General features: G+C 40.5%; 1 protein-coding gene and 1 non-coding gene across 2 annotated transcripts in view; one reads left to right on the forward strand and one right to left on the reverse strand.

Moving 5' to 3' along the window:
- The window catches only part of FBXL13 (F-box and leucine rich repeat protein 13), a 107,367-nt gene that overhangs the window by 21,205 nt on the left and 73,593 nt on the right, over window positions 1–12,569 (forward strand). The window contains exons 7-9 of the mRNA XM_063135016.1: window positions 572–757; window positions 9,030–9,125; window positions 11,940–12,075. Of these exons, the coding sequence (XP_062991086.1) occupies window positions 572–757; window positions 9,030–9,125; window positions 11,940–12,075 (418 nt within the window). The remainder of the gene's footprint in view (window positions 1–571; window positions 758–9,029; window positions 9,126–11,939; window positions 12,076–12,569) is intronic.
- LOC134404366 (U7 small nuclear RNA) lies at window positions 6,981–7,041 on the reverse strand. Its single transcript, XR_010025872.1, has one exon. It is a non-coding gene; the product is annotated as a U7 small nuclear RNA (small nuclear RNA).

Raw genomic sequence — 12,569 nt, forward strand, 5'->3', positions numbered from 1 at the left:
ACTCCATGGGATTTTGGCCTCAAAAAAATGGCAGAGACCATAGAGTATGCTGGCAAGAGCAGCTGCCACTTCTGGCAATGCCCTTCTTGCCACGAGCTTTTTCTGTAGTTGCACAACCCACTGGATAGCTGGGGTGGCAATCACAGCCCGATTTGATCCACAGCACCTGCTGAGATACATGGGCGCTGTGGCGGGAGTCTGAAAAAGTATCCATGGAGCAGGAAGGGGATAAGGAATCAATGGTGCTCCGTGAGGTAATAGTTGTGCGATAGTTTCCTACACCTCCCCACTTCATGGATACGTTACGCTCCCTCTCCTGTGATCGTGTGAATGGGTCCTAAGTGGTCAGTGCAGTACCCTTCTTCCAGGTTAAGCAGGGAAATGGTTAAATCCTCCCTTTCGCACCTATTCTGATTGCATGAATTATCACCTGTTGATGCAATTAGCATTTTAAAAGCCTGTTTAATGTAATGTGTAGTATCGCCCTTAATTTATTAAATTTACTGGTCAAAACCAGAATGTAGTTTGAATGAAGAAAATGTTGGTTGTATTTTATATGTATATTTTACAGCATGTGGAAGGCAAGACTGAGGAACTTATTTTTGCTGAAGGACTTCATGCTGAGGGGCGTGAAAGACGTCACTCTGAGAAGCGTCACTCCGTCTTAAGACATCATGTTGAAGAAACCATGTTACTATTACACTTCAGATCAGGAAAAGACTTTTTGACAAAGTTGCCAGAAAGAGCAATAGCTCAGGTCAGTAACTTTTTCTTTTTTAAAAGTTGCTGTGCAATATCTTGCTGTTTTGTGTGTTGTTGTTTATTCGTTCAGTCGCTTCTGACTCTTCGTGACTTCATGGACCAGCCCACACCAGAGCTTTCTGTCGGCTGTCGCCACCCCTAGCTCCCCCAAGGTCAAGTCTGTCACCTCCAGAATATCATCCATCCATCTTGCCCTTGGTCGGCCCCTCTTCCTTTGGCCTTCCACTTTCCCTAGCATCAGCATCTTCTCCAGGGTATCCTGCCTTCTCATTATGTGGCCAAAGTACTTCAGTTTTGCCTTTTATACCATTTCCTCAAGTGAGCAGTCTGGCTTTATTTCCTGGAGTATGGACTGGTTTGATCTTCTTGCAGTCCAAGGCACTCTCAGAATTTTCCTCCAACACCACAGTTCAAAAGCATCTATCTTCCTTCGCTCAGCTTTCCTTATGGTCCAGCTCTCGCAGCCATAGGTTACTACGGGGAATACCATTGCTTTAACTATGCAGACCTTTGTTGTCAGTGTGGTGTCTCTGCTCTTAACTATTTTATCAAGATTTGTCATTGCTCTCCTCCCAAGAAGTAAACGTCTTCTGATTTCCTGGCTGCAGTCAGCGTCTGCAGTAATCTTTGCGCCCAGAAATACAAAGTCTGTCACTGCCTACACGTTTTCTCCCTCTATTTGCCAGTTATCAATCAAGCGGGTTGCCATAATCTTGGTTTTTTTGAGGTTTAACTGCATCCCAGCTTTTGCACTTTCTTCTTTCACCTTTGTCATAAGGCTCCTCAGCTCCTCCTCGCTTTCAGCCATCAAAGTGGTGTCATCTGCATATCTGAGATTGTTAATGTTTCTTCCTGCGATTTTAACTCCAGCCTTGGATTCGTCAAGCCCAGCATGTCGCATGATGTGTTCTGCATACAAGTTGAATAGGTAAGGTGAGAGTATACAACCCCGCTGTACTCCTTTCCCAATCTTAAACCAGTCCGTTGTTCCGTGGTCTGTTCTTACCGTTGCTACTTGTTTGTTATACAGATTCCTCAGGAGGCAGACAAGATGATTTGGTATCCCCATACCACCAAGAACTTGCCACAGTTTGTTATGATCCACACAGTCAAAGGCTTTAGAATAGTCAATAAAACAGAAATAGATGTTTTTCTGGAACTCCCTGGCTTTCTCCATTGTCCAGAGGATATTGGCAATTTGGTCTCTAGTTCCTCTGCCTTTTCTAAACCTAGCTTGTACATCTGGCAATTCTCGCTCCATGAATTGCTGGAGTCTACTTTGCAGGATCTTGAGCATTACCTTGCTGGCATGTGAAATAAGTGCCACTGTCCGATAGTTTGAACATTCTTTAATGTTTCCCTTTTTTGGTATGGGGATATAAGTTGATTTTTTCTAGTCTGATGGCCATTCTTGTGTTTTTCAAATTTGCTGGCATATGGCATGCATCACCTTGACAGCATCATCTTGCAGTATTTTAAACAGTTCAGCTGGGATACCTTCGTCTCCTGCTGCCTTGTTATTAGCAATGCTTCTTAAGGTCCATTCAACCTCACTCTTCAGGATGCCTGGCTCTAACTCACTGACCACACCATCTGAGCTATCCTCGATATTATTATCCTTCCTATACAGATCTTCCATATATTCTTGCCACCTTTTCTTGATCTCTTCTGTTTCTGTTAGGTCCTTGCCATCTTTGTTTTTGATCATACCCATTTTTGCCTGGAATTTACCTCCGATGTTTCTAATTTTCTGGAAGAGGTCACTTGTCCTTCCTATTCTATTGTCTTCTTCCACTTCCTCACATTGCTTGTTTAAATATAATTCCTTATATCTTCTGGCTAACCTCTGGAATTTTAAATTTAATTGGGCATATCTCCCCCTATCACTGTTGCCTTTTGCTTTCCTTCTTTCTTGGGCTACTTCTAGTGTCTCAGCAGACAGCTATCTTGCCTTCTTGGTTTTCTTTTTCTTTGGGACATTTTTTGTTGCCACCTCTTGGACAATGTTGCGAACTTCTGTCCATAGTAGACCGTATCTACTAAATCTAGTCCCTTAAATCTATTCTTCACTTCCACTGCATATTCATTAGGAATATTAGTGAGCTCATATCTAACTGATCTGTGGGTCTTCCCTATTCTCTTTAGTTTGATTCTAAATTGTGCAATAAGAAGTTCGTGATCTGAACTACAGTCAGCTCCAGGTCTTGTTTTTACCATCTGTATAGATGTCCGCCACCTTTGGCTGCAAAGAATGTAGTCAATCTGATTTCGGTGTCGGTCATCTGGTGAAATCCATGTATAAAGCCGTCTTTTAGGTTGTTGGAAGAGAGTGTTTGCTATGCACAGTGAGTTGTCCTGGCAAAATTCTATCAGCCTATGTCCCGCTTCATTTTGTTCTCCTAGACCATGCTTACCTGCAATTCCAGATGTCATTTGACTACCCACCTTGGCGTTCCAGTCTCCTGTAACGAAAATAACATCTCTTTTTGGTGTATTATGCAGTAGGTGCTGCAGATCCTCATAGAACTGATCTACTTCTACTTCTTCAGCATCTGTGGTTGGGGCATATATTTGGATCACTGTGATGTTAAATGGCTTACCCTGAATTCGAATTGAGATCATTCTATCATTTTTTGTTTTGTATCCAAGCACTGCTTTAGCCACTTTATTATTAATTATGAAGGCTACTCCGTTTCTTCTGTGATCCTCTTGTCCACAGTAGTAGATCTGGTGGTGATCTGATGTGAAGTGGCCCATTCCAGTCCATTTCAGTTCACTGACACCCAATATATCTATATTTACATCTCACCAATAACCACATCCAATTTGCCCTGGCTCATAGATCTTACATTCCAGGTTCCTATGGTGTGTTGATCTTTAGAACATCGGATTCGTCGTTCACCACCAGCACCGTCAGCCGCTAGCCGTCCTTTCGGCTTTGAGCTAGCTGCGTCATCACATCTGGGGCTAGTTGAACTTACCCTGTGTTCCTCCCCAGTAGCATTTTGACCATCTTCCGACCTGGGGGTCCCATCTTCCGATGGTATACCGACATATCTCTGGTTGTACTGATCCATTTAGTTTACACGGCAAGAATACTGGGGTGGGTTGCCATTACCTTCCCCAGGGATCGTATTTAGTCTGACCTCTCTACCATGACCTTCCTGTCTTGGGTGTCCCTTCACGGTTTAGCTCATGGCATCCTTGAGGTGCTCAAGCTCCAGCACCACGACAAGGTAATGATCTCCTTTGCTGGAGTGCTGTTTTGTGTAGGGATGTAGAAAAATTTCCTTCCATTCCAAATACAGGAGTGTAATGCTTGGGAAATTTCCACAATTTCCCAAGTTTGCTTTCACATTCGAAAGTGTACACTTGCACAAACCACATTCAAACCACATTCTGAAAGTGTGCATTCCCCTACCCCTCACTGCATTTTCATGCTTTAGCATATAGTGCAAAGTGTACTTGGAAAATGTGCATTTCTCATGTTAGAAAATGTGCACTTTCCCTTCTTAAAAAAAATATGAGCACATTTAGGAGTGAAAATGAGGTCAGGTGAGCATTAAGATAGAAAATGGAGAAGCTCAACAAGCTCAAGCATCATTTTTTCTCCATCCCAAGTTTCCCAATTTTTTTATTAGAAGGAACTTAAATCCCAGTCCCATCTCTTCCCCCCCCCCTTGCTCTCTCTGGCACCAGCTGCTATCCCTTCGCCTCAAAGGAGAGGCAAAAGCAGGTTGTGTCAGAAGGAACATATTTTGGGCTTCATCTACTGTAAAACGTATCTTGCACCTGTTGCTATAAAACAGAAACAGCAGGAATATCCATAAAAAAGCCTGTAGAAGAGATCCTTGGCAAGCATATTCTTCAGCTTGGGTTTGGAGTGGTAGAGAACATTGACTGGACAAAAGTGGAAGGTGTTCTTTTTAGGGATTCTAGGAAGCATAAATCCACATGAGGTCACCAGTTGTGCAAAGGCGATGTATTTTGAAGAGCATATTGCTAACGATATTAAGGCCAAGAATAAAAAATTCTTTAAATATATCAGAAACAGAAAACCATCTAGAGAGACCATTGGACCGTTGGATGACAATGGAGTTAAAGAAGTAATGAAGGAGGACAAGGAGATTACAGAGAAGCATAAGGAATTCTTCTCAATGGTCTTCACTTCGGAAGATATAGGACAGATACCTGTGCCTGAATTGATGTTTTCAGGAAGGGAATTTGAGGCTACTGTGTGAACTGCTGGACTAGATGGACCCTTTGTCTAATCTAGCATGGCTTCTCTGATGTTTTTATATTCACATAATATCAGAGCACCATGATGATTAGAACATAACTCATGGAATATACATATGCCTCTCACATGGAAGTTGTATTCAGATTTAAACCTGATGTTTAACACAGTTGAAAATGAACTGGGGGAAAAAGATAATCTCCTCCTATTCTCCAAATGCGTTAAATAGTAAAGCAATTGCTGCTCTAGTGATGTGAATGAACACTTTTTTGCCTGTGAGTAGAAGTAAGGGAAGGGCATAGTACTTGTCTTTTTTGTTAGCTACCCTGAGAGCATTTGGCTGAAGGGTGCAATACAATAAAATGTTCGAACCATAACTAATAATGCAGTTGTCCTCAGCTGTTTTACATATTGAATCTGAAATGGCTCCTTGACTCAGACTGTTTGATTAATGTTTGAGCCTTTGACTATATATAATATATCCAGAGCCAAAAAGGGACTCTATTTTATCTTATGTTACGCTCTTCTATTGATTTTCTCTCATTCATTTTCTCTCATCCCATTCTTTTCATAATGAACACTTCCCATCCCATCCTATCCTATTTCTTATCATCCTATCCTTTTTATAGAAGACTCCCCAATTTAACCCGCTTTATTTATCCTATCCCATAATAAACACCCCATCCCATCCCATTATTTTCTGTCATCTTATTTTATTAATTTTATCTCATCCCATCCTGTTTACAAAAACACTCCCCACTTTAACCCAATTTATTTATGCCACTCCATAATGAAGACCCCACGTCCCATCTATTTTACTTAATCTCATTGCATCTCCCATCTCAACTGACAGTATAATGAACATCCCCTCCTTCGCTCTCCCTCCCTCTTCTCCACTTTAAAGTATCAGCTTACTTTTTCTGGAGAAAGCAACGCTTCGCTGATCTTACTGACAGCAGCAACAGCAGAGAGCAACAGGTTTTTCCCAGATTGTCTTCCAGGCAACACTCTGGGAGACACTCCTGGAAGGCTTTATGGTTCCAGATTAAGAAGTAATAAAGGAAACATTCATCCCCCAAAGTATGCTGAGGGTGGATTATTGGCAGTGACAGAGGGGGCAGACCACAGTTGTTCCGTGCTTTCTCTGTTGTTGCTTTCTTTTCTTTTGCCAGCGGCGGAGACTGGCGGTCTTGGGGTGCTGCATGCAGCCCACAGGCCACATGTCTTGCATCCCTGTCCTGAAGGTCTAATCTGCAATTTCAGGGTACTCATAGATCCAGTTTTACTCCTGGATAATGTGTCCAGGAGTGCCTTCACAGAGCTTTGGCTTGTGTGCCATTCATGCCTTTTCCTGGAAAAGGCCATCTGGCTATTGTCACACTTGTCTGAATCACGTCCAGATTAGATTACTGCAACACATACTGCATGTGGCTTAATCTGAAAAGTTCTTGGAAACTCCAGGTTGTGCAAAATGTAGCAGCCAGGGCTTTGCCTGGGTTCAACTTTTGGAGTATATACCTCTATTATTCAAATCTGTATTTACTCCAAATTCATTTTCAAGAACAATTCAAGTGCTGGTTATTACTTATAAACTATGCCTAGTTTAGGACCAGGATATTTGAAGGACCAACTTCACATGAGTTTGCTTGTTCTTCTTCTTCTTTATCATCATCATCATCATCATCATCATCATCATCGGCATTGCTTAACATTCTGTTGCCATTGGAGGCCCAGTTGGCCTGGGGTGGGCAGGGTCTTTTTAGTTGTGGCACTCAGATTACAAAATGATTTATCCTGGGAAATCTGGTTGGCATTTTGGAATCCTCCTGTTTTTCTGTGCCTTTGCACATAACATCTCTCCTGCCCTTGCCCTCACTTTGTGTGTGTGTGGTGATTCTTTGGTTTCAACATTTATTTATTTATTTATTGCATTTCTATACTGCACAATAGCCAAAGCTCTCTGGGCAGTTTTAATTTTTCTAAAGACTCCATGCTAAAGCAGAAAATCTACTAGACAAATACAAAAAGATCTGGTTTAACTTACAGTTTTATAGAATATATATATATAATATATATATATATATATATATATATATATATATATATATGATGTTAGTAAGGCATATTGTGTGGGGGCATATTTTATTGTCAGCCCAGAAGAGAGAGAGAAAGGCCACGTCTAGATCTAAGGTTTTTCCTGGGATCATCCACGGTTCACCCCTGCCTGAGCACAGGGGCGAACATCACAGGGTTCGCCCCTGTGTGTCACCTAGATCAACAGGTTTGACCCCTGGATGATTCAGGGATAAACCTTAGGTCTAGCTATGGCCGGAGAGGGAGAGGGAGACAGGCAAAGCCCACCTCAGAGGCTGCTCCAACTGGTCTTTCCTTTCCCCTGACAGGACAATCTAAACAACATCTGCCCTGTGGGAAGGACTCTGGAAAAGAGAAGGAAGCAGGCAAAGACCACATAGAACCTCCTCCAGGGTCTTCTACCACCCACTGCCCTGTGAGAAGGGTCCATATAAAATATTATATTTTAATATTTTTAGTGATTTCATTAAGGTCTTTATGTTACTTGTAAGCAGCCTTAGAAGGATTTGGATCCTGAAAGGCAGGATATTAGTTTTATGAATAATAACACAAAAAAAATTTTAATGCATAAAAATATCTCGACTGTCTGACTCCCATTAAAGAATCAAAACTCCTCTTTGGGAGACAAAGTTTGCAGAATCTCTCATTCTTTATTGATAGATGAGTATGGTTCCATTTCCTAAGTCTAATCCTGTTTGCCTTGCAAAGCGAGTGGCTGAGAAAATGGACTTTGCTGACCAGGTGCTCCTAAATATCACCAAAATAAACTCCTAAATGTCACCAAAACTGACACAGCAGAGAGCTTGATTGCTCTTAGCAATGGTTTGTTATAGAATTTACATTGAATTTTTTTCACCTATTTTACAGCTTCCTCTGGATAATGATTCTGGCTTTCCTTTCAAGATATAGTAGTATCCTTGGAGGGTTTGCTAAATATGCTAAAAGATTTCAATCAACACTTTCCTTCCTGGTCCCTGTATATTAAATATTTTATTTAAAGATTTGAAGACAAAATGAATCACATGTGTTTAACATAGTGTTATGAAATAAATCTAGATTTTTTTGAAAAAAAATCATTAAAAATAAGTTATTTTGCTAACTCTCAGAGAGGGCATCCCAGGGATCATAAGATAACCCCCATCCCCAAGCAAGCGTAGACACAGTTATGTTGTAGGTGGGTGGGAATCGCAGTGGGGATTTTTATGTCTCCAGCCTGTGGGGGCCCCTCGCCGACTCATAGCCATCGTGAAAAGCTCTGCAGCAGCTTCCTCATCCAAGGTCAAAGCTCGGACCTCAGGTAACAAAGGAAATGAAGAGAAAGGGAGCATGCTGGTGGGTGGGGTGGAGAGGTACCATGGCTCCACCACCCTCCCAGATCACATCCCCGCCCCATGCAGCGCAATGCTACTAGATGTACTGAAAGGGCTATTTAGCAGGAAATTGCCTAGACGGAGGATGGAGATGCAAGAGTCCCCTCTGTTGTTCCTCCCACTGCCCAGCAGAGCATAGGATACGTGGAAACCCCTGAGATCAGAGACCTCTGTCTCTCAAGTTTCTAAAATGTAGGATTTCTCTATGTTAATTCATATACATGTGGAATCACCTGGACACAGATCACATTAGTGTGAAACTCTGGGCAATCTGCACGATTAGGGAGCTTTGCTACATTTAAAAAGACATTCATTATGAAGAATCAGAAAGGGAAACAAAATGAATGCTGAGTTAGTTTCTTTTACTTAGGCTGACATTTTTATTTGTCTTGCGTGGCTGTCTAATACTACACTGCAAAAATAAGGTTCAAAACAATAGTTTGTGTTGGAAGGTTGTACTTTTTTGACCAAGAGAAATGTAAAATCCAGAGTTGTTTAATGTCTTATGGACAAATCTTCCTGCTTAATTCTGTGTGTATTAATATGCACCTGTGTTTTGAATCTAGGTCTTCCACCATTTAACTTTAATTGATTTGGCAAGATGTGCTCAAGTTAGCCGAGCGTGGAAGGCAATGACACAATTGACTTCAGTATGGAGCAATGTAAGTATATATGCTTGCAAACAAGTTTTAATACCAATTTTAAGAAAACAAAAATGATGATGATTCTCTTTGTTTAAATTAGCCCATTAGCCTACAAATACTGCTGTTAGAATACAATTGGATACCTAATGATAATGAATGCTTTGACTGTAGTATGCTGTACAAAAATAAGGGTCTTATACCAGAGTCCAGCAGTAACCTGGACATGGAGTCTGAAGCTGAAGAACTAGCGATGCTATCAGATTAATTTCCAGGCCCAAGAACCACTGCAGAAACAGAGAGCCCTGAACCCAAGATGCCAGAGAACCTTAACTTCAAGACCCTTGAGCCTGGACCAACATCTCCAACCTAGCTCCAGAAGTGGGTCAGCACATCTTTCTCTAAGACGCAGGACCTAGAATAAATAGTGCCCCGGGCAAGGAGTGCATTTTGTGCCCATCCCTCGTTAGTCAGTTATGCAGGGCCGTCCAGAGGCCTGGTGCAGGTATGATCTCCACTGAGAATGACATTGCTCAAAACCATAATTGCTCAGCCACTGCGCTACAATTTGCACAAGCCAAAGTTTGAAAATCCATATTCTGTGAACTATTCAATACAGTAGAACTATCACAGATCTTACATGTAACACTTTTTTGTTTTGTAGCAGTTCCTATCTTTTGGCAAGCATTCTTTATTTAAAGTATGCATTATTTTTATCCTTAAAAATAATAAAGAAAAGTTATAAATAAAAAAATGTATCCAGCTCACCTCTTACATTATTTTATTATTATTTAAATAGTGCTTATAGACGTCCAGCCTTGTGTGGCGTGGATGAGTGGTAAGCGGCAGTAACTGCAGCCAAAATTCTCCTCACGGCCTGAGTTCGATCCCAGCGGAAGCTGGTTCTTAGGCAGCCGGCTCAGGTCGACTCAGCCTTCCATCCTTCCGAGGTCGGTAAAATGAGTACCCAGCTAGCTGGGGGAAAGGTAACCGCAACTGGGGAAGGCAATGGCAAACCACCCCGCTACAAAGTCTGCCAAGAAAATATCAGCAAAAGCAGGCGTCCCTCTAGGAGTCAGCAAAGACTCAAGTGCTTGCACGAGAATTTGCTTTCCTTTCCTATAGTGTTTACGGTATTTGAACTGCTAAGCGTTCAGTAATGTGGGCTCAAAATAAAGCTGTGTTCCACTGATTTTTGCTAAGCACAAATGACATCAACGTGGAAATTGAAAAAGAAACACACTTTAAAGCTAATTGAAAGAAGATAATTTTTGTAGTTAGGACAAAAACTAATTGAAGGAAGGTAATTTTTGTAGTTAGGACCCAAACAACCTATAGAACCTTGAAAGACAGGCTTTTTGCCACCTTAGCTCACTTCAGGCGATACATTGAAAAAAACCCCACAACTATTGAGCTCAGCTTGGCACCCCCCTGAGCCTGGCGCCGTGGGCAGCTGCCCAGCTCGCTCACCTTAAGGCCGGCACTGCCAAGAGCTCCACAAAGAGAAGGCAAAGAGAAAAAGGTGTAAGCACAGAAGTAATTCTACAAGAGCAGAGGGAGAAATCTGTGAGGAAGAAGGAAGTACTTGAGCCCACAGCCTACACCTGATCTTTTAACTGTGGTTAAGAGATCGACATAGGCAAGTTCTACTACACTACTGCTTTAAAACGCTTTATAACAGTAATGACAACTGTTGGGTCCCGGACACACTACATATACAGTTTTCAAACCATTTTCAAAGTGTCATTTCCTGCTTGGTGTAGCTCTGGCCATAATTACATCTGCATTAGATTTGTACAAAGGCTTGAATGTTACATTGTTTTCTTTACTTTGTTTTAGTACATCTATATTAGAAGTAGTACAGTATAGATGTACTAAAACGAAGTAAAGAAAACGGAGTTATTTATTACGTTCAACCGACCCATATGTGATTCAGAGGGTTGCACTATTTGCAACGAAAGCTACTAGATGTAGAGCAAAGTTTTTGGATATTATTGGTGTGAGATGTTATAAAGATTCAGAGATGTAAATGAATTGTGATTGAGTAGTAATTAAAGGTTTCTATATGTCTGCTGTTCACCCATTTTACTATCATTTCAGTAATGGATGCTATGTATTTGATAGCTCTGTTGTTTAACCATATGTAGTATTGTATAATAGTATAGTAAAATTTCAAGTTTGTATGTGTTGCAATGATCTGTGGATTGAACAATAAACGTTTTGTGTTAGAAGTAGTACAGCTTTTGGTACAGATTTTAGAAGTAATAAATGCAAATTTAATCAATGGGGTACACATATGATAAATAGAAATAATTTGTTTGAATTAATTAAAGTAAAATGCTCACAGAGGGTTCTTGCTGGTATTTTTAAATCATCACTATCAGTGATAAGAAAATATAATTAATAAGAAAAATAGTGAAAAACTGAATAATATTTTATGAATATTAATACTAAGGAACATGTGGATGATTCCTAATAATGACCACTTGTTGACATATAAAGCACATAAGTTCAGTTTGTGCATCAGGCAATTACCTTGCTTGCTATTTACTGTTTTACTCTGTATAGCACCATGTACACTGATGGTGCTATATAAATAAATAAATAATAATAATAATAATAATAATAATAATAATAATAATAATTTACCATAGAGAGTATAAATATCTATTTCTTCTTGCCATCATATGTAATATATTTTCATTTGATTCCCATGATCTACTTCCCTGCCAGGATATCCTATGTTTCAGGATAAGACAGTTAGATTTAACAAATCATTAACTTATGGTATGCATAGTCATTTTTTCATTGCTAATAATATATTTTAATTTTTAGATTAATTTTTCTGCAGTAAAAGATGTAGTGAGAGACGATATAGCAGGAAATATTTTGCTGAAGTGGCGCACTAGTGTGGTGAATTTGAATCTTCGTGGTTGTGCTACTCTTCACTGGCATACTTTTAAAAATATTGGTAAGAATTTTATTTTCTTTCATTTCTGTTTTCTTATTTCTCTTGCTGTTTATGTGTCCACCTTTTTGAAATACAAATATGCTTTATAGCTATATAGAGTGAGTCTTGTGAGTTAGTCATAGTGCCAACCAAGGATGCTCTGGCCAGCTAATTCAGTGCGGGCAACAAGGCTGGAGCAGAGTGGAGACTTTCTCTCTCATCTGCACCCAAAGTATATATAATCCAGGTTAAAGCTTGCTGTTTCACTTTCCTGAATGCTTTTCTGGCAACCTTGTCTAGTTTGGAGTTTTGCTTTACGTGCAATGAATTCTTCTTCCTGATACACAGTGGTTGTTCATGGGGGTTTATTCTTGGGGTTTCAATCTCAAAACTGGATTGAGTTTCAGGCAAGGTTCATAGTTAGGAATAAGCAGAGGTGGGCCTCCAGCAAAATCCCATGAATACAGGCATTAAAGATATGGGCTTGCAGGCCAGTCCGTCACAGGTTGCCAGCC

Source organism: Elgaria multicarinata, chromosome 9 (genome assembly GCF_023053635.1).
Source record: "Elgaria multicarinata webbii isolate HBS135686 ecotype San Diego chromosome 9, rElgMul1.1.pri, whole genome shotgun sequence".
Lineage (NCBI taxonomy): Eukaryota > Metazoa > Chordata > Lepidosauria > Squamata > Anguidae > Elgaria > Elgaria multicarinata.